Raw genomic sequence first — 15830 nt, 5'->3', positions numbered from 1 at the left:
GAAGCCATTTGGGCTGCCTTGATGTAAATAAAGTGAAGCTGGCAACAAAATGAATGAGGAAATGCTTTTCTGGTTATTAAATTCAATTTGGTCACAAGAATGTTGCTGTGAAACTTTTCTTCTAGTTTTCTTCCTTCCCTAGCCTGCATTTCAGAACGTGTTCTGAGAGCAGTACTTGGCACGTGCTGGAAGGAATTTTGTTTTAACATTTCATTTTTGTTGTACTCTATAATACCTGTGCTTTTCCATAAATCATCTTTGAGGTGTGTTCAGTGGCTCAGACCTTTTTGCTGGTTTAATACCAGATTTATCTGACTTAAGTTGTCAGTCTTCAGCAGTAGATTATTGCTGCCATGTCAGTCTGTGTCATTAGTCCTGTATTTGTCAATAAAAAAATGCTTGGGTTATTGCACTCACAACACTTTTCCCTCTTCACAAACCACTCGGAGTAGGTTTGTAGCTTTACCTTCTCCTGTTTATACCTGAAAAACCAAGCAAAATCCAATCCAAAGCACACTTCTCACTGCCTCAAATCTGCAATGAGGAGCAAACAGATCAGGTACAATTTTCATAAATTCTCTGCTGTTCCCACTGTGTGGTACAAAGCAGTGAGTAGTGATGGGCAGTCAGTGTGTAAGCCATGAGTAGAGACTTGCTGTAGTAATTTATAACTCAGAGCTGGGGGCCCTTGGAGGAGGCTTTGCAGTGGTTACTGAGTGTTAAAATTGGAAAAGTCAGTAAAGAAACATACTCAACACAACTTTATGCAAAACATTTTATTGGAGGTTGTGCCAAAACCCTTTGGAAGAAGCAGTATCCAGGTTTTTATAGAGAGGCTTCCATGCTGCTTCCAAGCTTGGAGCTTAATTCTCAGTGCAAAGCCAGTCCCCTCGGTGTTCTTGGGAAGGAGGGAGAGTCTTGTAAGAGCTGTGCTATGTTTTGTTCAGCTGTTTATTTTCAGAGTGTGGAGGTTTTTTTAATTTATTCTTTGTACACAAAATAGGCTTTGCGGTAAAGGTGGGGTGTAACTGGTTGTTTATTTTTCCTTTAAGGTTTGCTGTGGATTTTTATCATGTCATTGCTCCCAATGATGATGTGAGAGCACGGCAGGTACTTGTCTAGTCTGTGTTCCTTAGCTCTGGGTCACTGTGCCCTGCTGCCTTCCCAGCTGCTCTGGGCTGTCTGTGGGGCACCAGGGGGAAACCAGCAATTCTATCTGTTTATTTATCAGTTTATTATCTGTTTATTTATCAGTTTATTATCAGGCAAGTGCAGAAGGGAGGTGTTGGCTCCTTGCTGGGTGGGACCAAGGGATGCTGAGAGCTGGAGGTGCCACTGGACTGTGCTTGGCTTTCACAGGGGCTGTGCCAGGCTGCTGTGGGGACATGAGGGACATCAGCCTCTCCTTCCTGCCAGTCTCCACTCCCTCCCAGTGCTGGTGGGACCATGAGTTCTTACAGTGCTGTCTCCTGGAGCAGCAGCTAATTAACAGCTGGGTCTAATGAGTGGTGCCACAGGGCTGCAGGCTGACGAGGCACTTCTGCTAATCCATGGAATGGGAATAGCCCCACCCCTGCTGCACTCCTGGGGAGAAGCACAGAGCAGCCTGAGCTTCCAGAGCAACACAGAACTTGTGACTGCAACAACATTCCCAGACAACACCTGAAAAATAACATGGAACCCCAGTAATTCCAGAGATGACTTTTGCTTTTTGGCAGTCTCTGAAGCATGTGAGAAGGCAGAGACCAGAGCAGCCAAAACTGGAGCTGGGCTCTTCATTCACAGCAGCCCCATGGATGAGGAGAACCATGGTCCTAAAACTGCAGGATGCTCTCTCCATTGTGCATGAATAAATGATGGATGAAATGACTGCTGGATTGTAAATGGAATTTATAATGTTAATGATATAATACAGTCTCTTGCCACAACGGGTCTCCTTTCTTGTCTTTTTAAGCTGCTTGGAAAGGAGCCCAGTGCCTTATTCTTTAGTGCAAATAAATGTAAGCTAAGCAGCCTTGTACATTGAAAATCACTGCCATGAGACCTCCTGGCCATATGTACCTGTCTGCTGCTCAGCCCGTGGCTAATTTGCCACCAACTCCCAGGAAAAGCGTGATAGAAATGAAGGTGGTCTGAGAGCACATTACATCTGGTATTGGGAAAACATAGAAAACCTGATTTTATAGCCTGGTGCAGCTCTGCAACGTTGCCACTGATTTCACTGTGGCATGAAGCAAGAACTCCCTTTGCTACAGAGAAGCCCCATCATTTCCCCCTCTATTTTAACCCCTGGAGTGACACAGAGTGGGGTCAGGATGGAGCTACAGAGCAATCCCATCAGTTTCCCCTCTGTTTTAACGCCTGGAGTGACACAGAGTGGGGTCAGGATGGAGCTACAGAGCAATCCCATCAGTTTCCCCTCTGTTTTAACGCCTGGAGTGACACAGAGTGGGGTCAGGATTGAGCTTTTGGAGCCTGGTTGTTGCTGGCAGTTTTGTGGTGAAATGGGTGGGTTTAAGCTTTCCTCACACGTTTCACCTTGCAGTGAAAGTTGTTACAGCACCTCCAAAAGCCAAAGGAACCTTCAGGAGGGTCTGAAGCTTTTCTCTGCATCTCAAATCAGGATGTGATTTTTAGCCATTTTCTGTGTGATTGTGGCCAAACTCTCCAGCTCCCAGCCAGAAGGGCTGAGAAGGTGTCGATATAAAGTTCTTCAAAACCCAGCTCTGCTCTTATTTCTGAGCAAGAACACTCAGCTCTTCCTTTATACTTTGTTTTATTTACCTTTGAGGCTTCTCATGAAAGCAAATTACAGAGCAGAACAGGGCAGTGAGACCATTTTATTCCCATTAAAAAGTGTTGGTTCTCTCACTCCTCCAGCCTCTGCAGGGCTCCTCACGAATCACTTGCAGATGAGGTGTCTGCTGCCTCATCTTTAAAAAAACAAATAACATACCTGAGAACTGCCAATGGAATTCTTTCCCCCTCCTGTCTCCAGCTCCCAGGAACTGTAACTTTAATATTTTACCTGGCAAGTGAACAAATGTGCATTGGGAAGGTTTTTGTTGCCTTGGGGCTTTTGGTTGTTTAGATTTGTCAGAACTCTGAATAGTTAAAATCAGAGTAGAATTTGAGGTAAACAAGAAAAATCAAACGCTCTACTTGTGCTGTTTGGAGAGGTCACTTTTTGCAGACAGAAGTGTAATTTAAAAACTTTTCCAAACTAATCAAATGCTGGTGACAGGATGCACATGGAACCTCTTGAAAGAGCATAAGTGGCTTTTCTCAGAAAGAGAAGTACCTTTTGGGTAACCTTTCCACAAGTAAAGTATCAAGCTCATTGGACAAATTCTCCCATTTGGAAGCAATAACTGATGTACAAAACTTCTGCCTTAAAGATGAACTTTGGGATCTGTGGGTACTTGCAGTGATGGTTTCTCTGTGTTGTTTCAATGATGCTCTGTTCTCTTTGTGCAGACACCCTGCTAACAGATGTCTGCAGTTAATGGGTCTTCAGTGCTGAAGCTCTCAGAAGCTTTAAATTGTTTTCTTGAATACTAAGTGTAAGTTTTATGTGAGAGATTTTCTCTTCTGGCTTGCAGTGGCTTGCATTGTGTGATTCCAAGTTCTACAGCACGTGTGAATATTCTGTGACTAAAACCCCAAACCCAAACAGCCAATACCCAACCAAGCAAGAGCAAAGCCCCAAACCTAGAAAGGTCGAGTGTATTTTTCAGCAGCCTTAATTCCTGGACAGGTCTGAGCTTTGCTGTGCCCTTCTGAGGTTATTTTCTACAGGAATTTGGTGCTGCTGCTTGGCACGTTGCTGCAATGAAAGTGTGTATTTGCAGGGAATCTGCTGGGTGCAGAGTTTGGCTGGCTTTATGAAGTAGTAAATTTTCTGTTGCTTAATCTAATATTCTAGAGAAAAACAGTTGTGCAGGCAAAGGAGAATGTTTCTTCACCCTCCAGAAGTGCCATTAGAGATCTTGATCTTGTTACAGTCTTTGCTATTACTTGTAAGAACTGTAACGTATTTAAGGTCTGCTGCAGTCAGAAAGCACAAAGAAAAGAGTGAGTGTCCAACAGAGAGCAACCAACTGTGCTGAAGCCAGGGAGGCAATGCTGGGGCCAGCCCGCTGCCTCAAGGATCAAACCAGGGTGAAATGAACCTTCTTTTACCTTCTGGTGGATCAAACTGTGCTGAAGCCAGGGAGGCAATGCTGGGGCCAGCCCGCTGCCTCAAGGATCAAACCTTCTTTTACCTTCTGGTGGATCAGCTGAGCCCTGTGCTCTGCCTCTGTGATGTTAAATCCTGCTCAGAACGTGTGTTGCTCTTTGAAGTGACAATATCCATCCTGCACCTTCACTTGGGGTTTTCTCTCCTTTTCCAAAGCCAGACTTGCCATCCCCTCTCTGTGGAGGTGGCTGGGTTTTGGTGGCACTGGCTGAGTGCTCATATCCACAGTTAGGGCTGGAAGATGCTCTGGGTTCATGCACTTTTGAAACCCAGGCTGCTCCTGGCATCCCTGGGCAGGATGGGCTGCAGGGACAGGGGACCCAGAGAAGATGCTGGAACAGAGCAGATGTAGACAGAGGAGCTCTCAGAGAAGAGCTCCACTCAGGCAAGGACACCAGACCTGGAAATGGCAGTGGGGCTGAAGCCTGGGTTGTGTGGGGCTCCTGGGCTGGCTCTGGGAGTGTCACAGAACTGGGACTGGGACCAAGGCTGCTCACCTGTCAAAGAAACCAGCCTAGAACCGAACAAACTGGAGTTGGGGGTGTCCCCCATCTTCTAAAGCTGCACTCAATCATCTCCTGGCTTGGCAAGTATTTGGATGTGACCACACCAGGGCTCCTGTATTTATGACATCCCCGTTGATCTGAGTTACTTCTTTTCTTGTCTCTGGTTTCTCCTGCCCTCATTTATGTGCTTGGCTGTAAATGCCTCCTCAGACAGGAGCATGTTGATGAGCCTTAATGAGTTAATATAATCCCTGTGAGCTCTATACTGCTGCTTAAAAATACTGGCTGTGGTTGCTTTAAAATAAAGCATTTTCTGCAAAGGTGGATCATGGCACCAGCTGGAGGGCTGCAGTGGGGTTGGGACAGCTGAGGTCTCCATGGAGAAGCATCCCTGCACTAGCCAGCCTTTTCCTGCTGCAGGCTCATTTGGAAATGGCCTTTTCACACAAGACCAGTGCTTAATATATCACTCAGGCTTTGCTCATTGTCTACAGTTAGTAGTCTAACCTAGGCTCAGCAAAGTAATTAGGAGAAATAATTAACAGCTCTCAGTGATGAGGCAACTTCTCTCTCCCTCCCCTCTCCCTCACCATGTGGTGCACCTTGGTAGTGACTCAGAAAACACAAGAGGACATTATGAATCAAAAAATAAGTCTTTACCTGTAATTAACTGTGCACACAAAAAGGAAAACGTGGTGATCAAGCAGCCATTAATAGTTGCTTTACTGGAGGAGGATACACCAGAATCAAATGCTCATGATAAAATGTCCTTTTAGGTCGTGGTTCTGTTATAACATTTAATCCAAACAAAAATAAGTCTCTACCAAAAGAAGGATTTGACCCGTACACCATACGGACATGTGTGGATAAGACACTGCACTCCTCATGTTCCAAACGCCTCACGGCCCCTGTGCTCTCCCTAAGTGCAAGAAAACAAAACCCAGCCATGAAAATACAAAATCAATGCAGCAACTACAGTCGTAGGCAACAGTATGTGCGTGGCCAGGCCAGGCCCGTGGTGGGATGTGGGACAATGCAGCAGGGATGGACCAGAGTCCCCTCTCCCCTCCCTCCTGTCCCCTGCCTGCTGTGTGCTGGGGCTCTGCTCTTGTCATCACCGGCTCTTCCAAACCAGGACGCTAAGAGGAGGGAAAATAAAAACACCACCCCGGCCTATACCAAAGTAAATAAAGTAATAATAAAAAAAACCATCCCTCGGATCGCGGCACTGTTTTGCCCGGAGCCCGGGCCGCCCTGTGCGGAGCAGGACAGGGTCTCTGTGCGCAGGGACGGGCCGTGTCCCCAGGGCTGCTGATGTCCCCGTGTCCCCAGCGGGCACCCCGGGCTGGCTCCGCGGGCAGCCCTCAGCTCCCTGCGTACCTCTCTGCTTGGAAAGTGGCCCGAAAGACGTCGTGCAAGTCCTAGCGTGAAGGAAGGCGGAGGAGGCGGTGGGGACGGCCACCCGTCACCTCGGTGTCCCCGTGTCCCTCGGGCTGTGCAGCCTCAGAGATCCACCCAGCCTGGCAGCCGCAGGGCCAGCAGCCCCAGCGCCACGGTGGCCAGGCTGCCACCAGCACCGGGGGCACCGTCACAGTCCTTTTTGTCCACTTCACACCTGGACTGCTGGCACAGCACGCCCTTGAAGCCCACGGGGCAGATGCAGCGCTGGTTCTGGTAGCAGGTGCCGCCGTTCTGGCAGAGCAGGAGCTCGTCATCACAGACATTGGCTGCAGGGTGACAGGGAGAGGTGCAGGGGTTACCCTGCAGGTTAAACCCCTTGGCTGCTGTGGGAACTAGGTTTTAGCTCCCAGGGGTTAAATTATCCAGCCCTCCCAGCGCTAGAGTCACCCGTTATATTTTCTGAAAAATCCCCTTGCTCAGGATTTCTCTCCTGGGAAGCTGAGAAGCCCCAGAGAAAAAGGAAAACAATAATTATCTGATTTGCTTCTCCTGTGTTTTGCTGCTTTGGGATGTGTTTGGACACTGTTTACCAACAGGTGATTGTTTTATTGGTTTCATGTGAATTATTTTTACTTATTGGCCAATCACAGCCCAGCTGTGTCAAGGCTTTGGAGGGAGTCACGAGATTTTCAGTAGTATCTTTTAGCCTTCTGTCTGTATCCTTTCTGCATTCTTTACTATAGTTTAGTGTAGTTTTAGTATAGTATTCTTTAATATAATATAGATCATAAAATAATAATAAATCAGCCTTCTAAGAACATGGAGTCAGATCCTTCCTTCCTTCCCTTCCTTCCCTTCCTTCCCTTCCTTCCTTCAGGTCCATCTAGAAACCCCACAAATACAAGACCAGAGCAGTTCCAAGACCAGCAGAATGCAGTGGAGGGATGCAAACTCCATGGCCAAAGCTATAAAGTAATTTTATATTTGTGAGGAATGGCTGGAATCTGCTCACCCTGCACCCCGAGCACCATGGGGGCACCCAAGCCAACAGTGCTGGAGCTGCTGCTCCTGTTTGGAGGCATCTCTCAGCTCCCTGGCCCTGGTACTCACGGAAGCAGCCCTGTCTCCAGTAGTAGTTGGGCAGGCAGTCGTCGCACTTGGGCCCCGTGGCGCCTTCCCTGCACTCACAGTAGCCGGTCTCGTTGCAGCGGTCGTGCATGGAGCCAATCTGGTTGCAGTTACATTCTGGCCAAAGACAGGGAGGTCAGAGCCTGTCCTGCCTGGGGTTCTGTCCCTGAGGGAGGGGCTGGGGGCTTTGGAGAGGTCTGGAGATGTGCTGTGGAGGAGAGCTTAGGGGGCTGGGAGGACATGCTGGCCTAAGAGGCCCCAACAGTGCAAACAGCCACGGATGCAAGGTTCACCCCTCTTTGGAGCTGAGCCCCTCCTGGCTGGGCAAGGCATCTGAATTCAGTCACAAAGGCTTTTTACTGTGAAGGTGGAGAGGCCCTGGCATGGTTTGCCCAGAGAAGCTGTGGCTGCCCCTGGATCCCTGGAAGAGTCCAAGGCCAGGTTGGATGGGGCTTGGAGCAACCAGGGATAGTGGACGGTGTCCCTGCCCATGGCAGGGGGTGGAACTAGACAGTTTTCAACCCAAACTGTGATTCTAATTTTTAGGCTTTGTTTTCAGGGAAGAGATGCCTTGGCAGGCTGCACAGACTGTACCAGCTGCCATCCTTGCAGAACATGCAGGTGGGCCCCACACCCTCCAGAGAGGGGCTGAACGAGGCCCACTCACAGAGAGAGAACCCAGCTGGGGCCGTGCTCACCTACACGGACATTCTCTGTGCTCACCTATGCAGACATTTCCTGTGCTCACCTACACAGACAATCTCAATTCTCACCTATGCAGACATTTCCTGTGCTCACCTACACAGACAATCTCAATTCTCACCTATGCAGATAATTCCTGTGCTCACCTATGCTGACATTCTCCATGCTCACCTGTGCAGACACTCGTGGACACTCTCCGTGCCCACCTACACAGATATTCCCTGTGCTCACCTACACAAACTCTTCATGCTCACCTTTGGAGATATTTCCTGTGCTCACCTACACAGACATTCTCTGTGCTCACCTGTGCAGATACTCACAGACACTCTCTGTTCTCACTTATACAGACATTTCCTGTGCTCACCTACACAGACACTCTCCACGCTCACCTATGCAGACACAGTCTGTGCTCACCTGTGCATTCACTCCCACACTCTATTCTCACCTACACAGACATTCTCTGTGCTCACCTACACAGACACTGTCCATGCTCACCTATGCAGACACTCTGTGCTCACCTATGCAGACATCACCTGTGCTCAGCTATGCACTCACAGACACTCTGTGCTCACCTGTGCAGATACTCCCACACTCTGTTCTCACCTACACATTCTCTGTGTTCACCTATGCAGACATTCTCCATGCTCAGCTATGCAGACACTCACAGACACTGTTCTCACCTCAGACACTGTTCTCACCTACACAGACACTCTGTGCTCACCTATGCAGACATTCCCTGTGCTCACTTACACACTCTCCATGCTCACCTATGCAGATATTTCCTGTGCTCACCTATGCAGACACAGACACTCTGTGCTCACCCATGCAAACATTCTGTGTGCTCACCTATGCAGACACTCACAGACACACTCTGTGCTCACCTACACAGACACTCTGTGCTCACCTACGCAGACACTCTGTGCTCACCTATGCAGACATTCTCGTCGTCCAGCTCGGCGGAGCTGTTGCGGTAGAAGCCCAGGCGGCAGTGCTGGCAGTGCTGGCCCCGCGTGTTGTGCTTGCAGCTCACGCAGGTCACCACGTTCAGGAAATCGATGTAGCTGCAGCGGTTGGAGTGGCCGTAGCACTCGCAGTCTGCGGGGGAGAGGAGGGGACAGCTGGGGACATGGGGATGGAGTGCTTTCCCTCGTGGGAGGAGGAGAGGAGCCGCTGGGCAGGAGGGTCCTGCTGGAGGGGATGCCATGGCCACTGCCAGAGCAGGGCTGGGGGTGCTGGGCAGGAGCGGTGCTCACAGTTCTCCACCACCATGGGGGGATCGGGCTGGAAATCATTGCTCAGAGAGCAGAGCAGGGTCAGGGTCCCTGTAGTCTTGGGGCGTGGACAGGCACGAGCCAGCCCCTTGAATCCCGGGACATGATTTCTTTCAGAAACTGAATAATTATGGGAGCAGGGAGTGGAGAGGAGTCAGATGTTAATTACAGAGCTGCCTTGTTAACGAGCAGAGCCTGGTTTGGCTCTGGGGAGGCTGCAGGACCTGTGAGGAGCCCTGGCATAGAACAGAGGAGACTGGCCCGTGGGATGGGGATGGCAGAGGGTGCTCTAGTGCAGATGGAGCTGCTGCGTGTCCAGGTGAACTTCACAGCCTCTCCTTTTCCCCTCTGAATCCCTTCTCAGCCCCTTCCTGCTGTACCTTTCTGTTGTGAGGGGTGCTGGCTCTCAGGTGAAATGTTTAAAATAAGCCTATGCAAGGCAGTGTGGCTTGTGTGGGACCCTTCAGCACCTGGTGGACAGGTGTGTGGAGGTTTGAACCAGGGCTTGCCTGGCACAGCACAGCCTGCAAAGGCTGCTGGTGGGGTGGGAGATGCCACCATCACTTGGCCAAATGGTCCTGTCCCCAGGGCTGACCTCTCTCAGCTGTGGGCACGTGTTAGAGAACAATCTGTGGGTGAAATTGTAGTCAGGAGAATTGGACTTTGTGCTTCTTGTGCTTGCTTTTTGTTACCATGGCTTGGGATGGTGACAGCCTTGCAGATCCAGGTGCTGGATCTTACTGGGAGTGTATAGATATTTGAGTTTATATGGTGAGATGTGCAACTCAGGAGAAAAGGACTTGTGGCCCAGCTGGCCTGGTCAGGAGGTTCCCAGCCAGCAAGGGTAGGGAATAACGTGAGTAGAAGGAGTCTCAGCCAGGTCTGAGCTTTCAGAGCTTTTGGAGCTGGGGCTTTGTTCCAAGCAGAACATTAAACATTCAAGGATGGCAGAGGGATGGCAGGGAAGGGTGTGGGTTGGCATGCACATGCAACTGGAGGAGGAGATGCCAATGACGTGATGACCAGGGAAGAAGGAGCAGGGCAGAGGTTTCCCCATGGTTCACAGCTGCCTGAGGAGGAGCTGAGAGTCTCTTGTGAAGTAACTTCTGCTTCATCAACTGATATCTAAAGAATTTCAGCCTGCTGCAATTCCCAGGTGTTGTTTCAGACCAGGGAAGCACTGCTACACACAGCTAACAGCTAACCACGACTCAGGCAGACCCTCCCACCTTCTCCATGTCTGAGTCTGCAGGAGCACATCACATGAGTGAGGTCAGGGAGCCCTGGAGCACCTCCCTCCCTCTGCTTACCTTTGTATGTTTCAATGGGAGCCACTGGGCCAGAGTTTGGTTTGAGCCGGATGAGTTTTGAGCTCTTTGAGGATGCTTGAGAAAAATCAGAGAAAGGCTTTTTCTCCCAGCTTAGCAGCACCCCATGTCCTCCCCTGCCACGAGAACAATGCCAAGAGCACCGTGCTGGCAGCACTGGCATCCATTTCTGCAGCAGACACTTGGCAGCTCTATGTTTCTCCTCTTCCCCTCCCCTCCTCAAAGTTTGATGCATGAAAAACTCAATGCATGAATAACTCAATAACTCTGCTGCAGAGCTGGGAGCAGCTACTCACACAAACCCCCTTTATGAATGCTTGGTGGTGTGGTTTGGGATAATGATCTACCACTAACAAACTATTTTCTACTGGCCATGGAGGCCAGGCCAGCTGGCACCCAAAAACCTGCCAGGAGGAAAGTGCTACGGAGGTGGCATCTGGCAGGGGTTGCTACAGGGTCCTGCAGAGCAGGTGCTGCTCCAGCCTGGCCCTTCCCCAGCAGCACGTACCTGTCTTTTTCTTGTGCTTCTTGCCTGCAGAGTGTGCTGTGCGCCCTGGTTTGCTCTTCGGAGCCGCTAGAGGATAGGAGAGGTCTGAGAGCTGTGCTGGGGAGGGGGCTCCCAGGGCCATGTTTCCCGTGTTTCCTCAGGGTAAAGGGCTGTCCCAGCTGGAATGGGGCTCCCTGGGGGTTGTGCTGCCATCCAGACCCACACAGAATGACCCAGGTAAAGCCACCAAGCCTTAGGAGGTTTTGTGCTCAGTGAGGAGCCAGGTTGAGCAGCACTGAGGTCCCACGGGGTGTTTGGAAGTGGGTTCTGGTTCCATTGGATTTTTTGTGGAGTTTATGCCCTTGCAAGTGCAGGGTGGCCAGCTCCAGCCACCTGTGTCGGTCACATCCTCACAGTGACAGTGGTGGCAGGAGGTGGCCCTGCTCCCCATGGGCTCAGCCATGGTGAGAGTGCAGCTGCTCCTGCCCCCAACACCATCCCTGAAGCTGCTGTGGTACCAGGGCCCTGCTGGTCTCCATGGCTTTCCTTGGCCCCAAAAAGGCCTCCCTGGGGCTGGATGAGCAGAGCAGAGCTGAGCTGGACCCTCTGAGTAGGAGATTGTACCATGGGGGTTGTGCTGAGGGCTGCTGGGTGTCCTGGCCTGTGGCGCTGAGGGAGAAACCTGCCCTGTCCCAGCCTGGGGACAGGCCTGGCCTTACCTCGCATGCTCTTGGGAGGCTCTGGTGGCTTTGGCTTCTCTCCAAGTGCTGCTGTGTTTGGTGGGTCATCGCAGGTGGCATCAGAGAGAACATCAGATTTAAAACAGATCCCCCTGGTTTGCTTAACAAGGTGGCAAAGAGACACTGGAAGCTCTAGGCAGGTGTCTAGGCTGGGTCACTGGAGCTGTATCAGGTTGAGGATGTGCTGAAGCAGGAAGGTGAGACAAAGTCTCCTCTAAGTTAGCATCTCTAAGTGTGAAGAGAGGCAGGAAAAGCATTCCTAAGGGAAGGTGTGGGAGCTGCTGGAGGGCTGAGTGTTGGCATGTGGTCCTGACACTGCCCAGGCACGGCGAGAGGCCAGGTCTGCAGAGCACTGTCAGGGCTGCCAGCCCTCCTGGCCCCTTGGTGTAGCTCTATCCTTGTTACTGCAGCAAAAGCAGCTTTGCCTTTCTGTGAGCCCACACAGGCCCAGGGTGCCGTGATCTGCACAGGAGGGATGCTGAAGGCTATGGCTGGAGTGAGCTGCAGGAATCTCGGGTGGGAAAAGGAGCTGAGCACCAAGGGCAGCTACCAAAGCGTGTGTGTGGTGGGAACCCTGAGGAGGAGAAGCTTCAGCCTCCACAGCCAGAGAGAAACCTCCCAAGGCTCCCACCTCAGGCAGTCACGGCGGAGACTGAGGCGGGAAATGCTTTAGAAGGATCTGTGCTCTGAGCCACACAGGCCTATCCACTCACAGGGAGATTCTGCTCTACAAACAGGCTCCAGCCTCGGGAGATGACAGGATTTCCGTGATCCTCTCCGCTCACACCAGCAGCAAGCTGTGAACAATCCCTTCTACCCCTCACCCTCCTCATCTGCCATGGACAGGGCTGAGCCCCAGCTGCAGGCAGGGCACAGACAAGCCCCGAGCTCTTTGCTGGGCAGGGGGAGCAGAGAGGGATGGAAAACACAGGTGCAGAGCTAGAACTAAAGCAGGAATCTAACTGGCAGGACCCAGCTCAGCCCCGTGGCTCCTACCTTGTGCTCCTGGGCCAGCCTTGGCCGGGGGAGAGCCCACCTGCAGCGGGGCAGCCGCTGACAAGCTGGGGTAGTCTTGCAGTGATCAAAGGGAAAATGGTGTTACTGGGGGAGCTGGTATCCCACAAAAAACCCTGCAGTATTCCCACAGGGAGTCAGAGCCCCAAATCCAACACCCAGCCCTGTGCCATGGGGGTCACCAGAGCCCTTGAACTGTAGGGGCAGCGTGTGCTGAGCTGCCCTGTGCTCACACCTGAGCCATTGCCCTGCACCCCTGTGCTCTGAAATAACGGCTGAGAAACAGCACACACACCTGGGATGGAGGCACCCAGCCCTGGTTTCCAATCCCAGCCCCCACGCCCTCCTTCAGGCTCTGCTGTTCCCTCAGAAATACAAATCAAAGGATTTCCAACCACCGCAGAGAAGTTGAACCAGCAAGAAATTGTATAGCTCACTTGTTTGGTTTCCCTGCAAACCCTCACCCGCTCTGGCTCCATCCCCCTCCCCTGCTTCTCAATATTGGTAACAATCTTCAGGTTTGCTAGAAAACAAACCAGGGACTAAAAATTTTAAAAGCCATATTATTAATTTCAAGCTCCAGTTGGGTAACATAAGGAGGAGGAGGAAAAAAAAAAATCTCTTGATTCTTGCCAAGTTTCAAAGGACAAACCCGAGTAGGAGAGAAATGTGATTTCCCAGCTTCATCAAGGGGATGATAAACAATACAGAATAAAAAAGGAAAAAAAAAGATTATTTTTTTAATGACAAGCTCTAAGAGAAGGTGATAGACATTGTCCTTTTCAGCTGGAAAGTGGAAACCAATTGATATTAATACGGTGTTAAAGAGAATATGAAAAAATCCCTGTGCAAATTGGCAAGGGTTTAATTAGAGTCACAATAAAAAACAGCCCTGGAGGCATTTTGCTTTTTAGTCATTCACATACACCTCCACTCAATCGCATTTACAGAGCCAAGAAAATTATTAATGCTCATTATCCTGAGAACCTTTCCCTTTGTAGCTCTGGGCCATAATGGACAGTTTTATATTTTGGGAGGGGGAGAGAGACACATCTTGCCCCAGATCCACTTCATAAAAATGGAAAACGATGGGCAGCTCTGATGGAAATTGCTGTTCTTGGTGGCCTTCTGAGGAAGTGGAATAAATTGTACCAAGTCACATTTCATAGAAAAAACCACTGGGGCAAACTGCACTGGAGGAGTGGGGGAGCAGCCTGGAAAAGTCCTTCTCACAGGGATCCCTTTTCTGCAGGACGTCCCCAAAACCAGGCTGTGCTCAATTTCTGCTGGAGCTTGTGACCACCCAGCAGGGCTCAGGCTGGTCCTGTTTTTCCTAGAGGTGAACTGGCACTGCTGAGACTGCCATGAACTTGAGGGAGGAAAATTAAAGCAGAAAAAAAATATTTTAAAAGGAAAAGTTTGGGTTTTTTGGGTTTTTTTTTTTTGCTTATTTTGAACATGGGAAAAAATCTAACAAATGTCAAGAAAGAAGTTGACAGGCTTCAAGGAAGGCTTTGAAATAACAAAGCTGCAGAAGGCAAAGGAGAATAGCACTTAATTCATCCTCCTAAGGGTAACTCTGTGATTTCTCTTCCTTCTACCCCCTTTGGCAGCTTCCACTGCCTGCAGACCCCATCCCTCGCCCGTGAACTCCTCCCTCTCTCCCCTCCCATCACACACCAGGCACAGAAAGCATCCTACGAGCACGACCACAGCTCCACCTTGACCACGAAAACACCACGAGCAGCCAAAGGAAGCAGATGTCTAGCAGCTCCATGCAACCCAGAGACAACCCAAATCGAATCCACTCCTCTAGCCTACGTGCCACGCTGCTTCTGCCGAGCTGCTACCCACTGCTGTGCGGAGGCACCGAGGAGAGGGGGAAACACGCCGGGCTGCCTTTAAATACCTGGCTTTTTCTGGGCTTCTGTCACGGGCACTGAGGCAGCAAACTCAGAGGCTGGTCTGGTGATGCTTGCTTGTGGTGGGAAGCAGAAATTCAGAGGGTAGAAGATAGTGGGTCAATTAGAGGGTGAAACAGCGCAGGGCTCTGGCAGGACTGGTTTAAATGTCTGGCTTTAGGGCAAGGAGGGATTTTAAAGCTCCTGAAATTAGAAGTGGGGGTTACAACAGAGTGTCTCATGTTGGGATTCTGGCCCTGCTTGGGGGTCAGCTCTTGCAAAGTGCCCTACCAGGAGTTCAAGGGGTCACCTTTCCACAAAGTGTTTCCCTTGGGGCCCAGATGAATTAGATCTGCAGGCCCTTGGGAATGCCATGGTTTTAAAGAAATTCTTTCTGTTTTTCATGGAGGAGGAGCATCTCTGGCCAAAAGCAGATCAGAATTAAGCTGTGCCTTGATTCCCTGTCCCTGGTCAGGGGCACAGAGTGGATTTTGGCATCAAGCCCCTCATGCTGCCCAGGTAAGGGCAGGTCCTTGAGCTGCTGGTGGCCCTGGCTGCCCTCTTCCGTGGAGCAGCCCCTCCAGGGACCCCATCCTGGGGTGGGACGTGGCTCTGCAGAAGCACAGATGGGGATCTGGATGGGGTGAGGAGCAAGGAACTCAGGCCTGGCTGTAGAAAGCCAGCAACCTGGCAGCTGGGCAGCAATTTATTAATTTTGTCCCTTGCCATCAGTTAATGAAAGCATTAGGAAAACATTTTCTCTGCCCAGGAAGCAAGTTTTGGAGAAGGAATAAACCCTGTGATGTCTCTCAGGTCCCTCAGAGCAGCCTGGCAGGAGAGGTTACCCCCAGCACCCCAACTCCCCAGAGACACTGTCCTGCCTGTGCCAGAGGTGCCACAAAGGCAGAACACTGCAAATCATACAAGAGAGACACCAAGCAGCTACCCACACAAACACAGCAAAAAAAAAAAAGTCCTAAAATGTCACTACAGGTGAGCATGGATAAAAATCAGATCAACCCCAGTGGATTGTGTGGATGTAGATGTGATCACTTGGCCCTGCTGGGGCCGTGGGGATGGGTGAGCTCCATGCTCACCTCCTCCTGTACAGG

The 15830-nt window shown here is 50.6% G+C and overlaps 1 protein-coding gene across 1 annotated transcript in view; it reads right to left on the bottom strand.

Moving 5' to 3' along the window:
- Window positions 1-5380: 5380 nt before the first annotated feature.
- NTNG2 (netrin G2) overlaps window positions 5381-15830 on the bottom strand; it is a 48611-nt gene continuing 38161 nt past the window's right edge. Inside the window, 7 exon segments of the mRNA XM_039720328.1 lie at window positions 5381-6473; window positions 7258-7392; window positions 8905-9072; window positions 10559-10633; window positions 11085-11150; window positions 11783-11833; window positions 14688-14795. Coding sequence (XP_039576262.1) covers window positions 6250-6473; window positions 7258-7392; window positions 8905-9072; window positions 10559-10633; window positions 11085-11150; window positions 11783-11833; window positions 14688-14795 — 827 coding nt within the window. The 3' untranslated portion in view covers window positions 5381-6249.

Source organism: Passer montanus, unplaced genomic scaffold (genome assembly GCF_014805655.1).
Source record: "Passer montanus isolate IOZ18808 unplaced genomic scaffold, ASM1480565v1 scaffold43, whole genome shotgun sequence".
NCBI lineage: Eukaryota > Metazoa > Chordata > Aves > Passeriformes > Passeridae > Passer > Passer montanus.
This window is presented reverse-complemented; position numbering and strand designations above follow the sequence as displayed.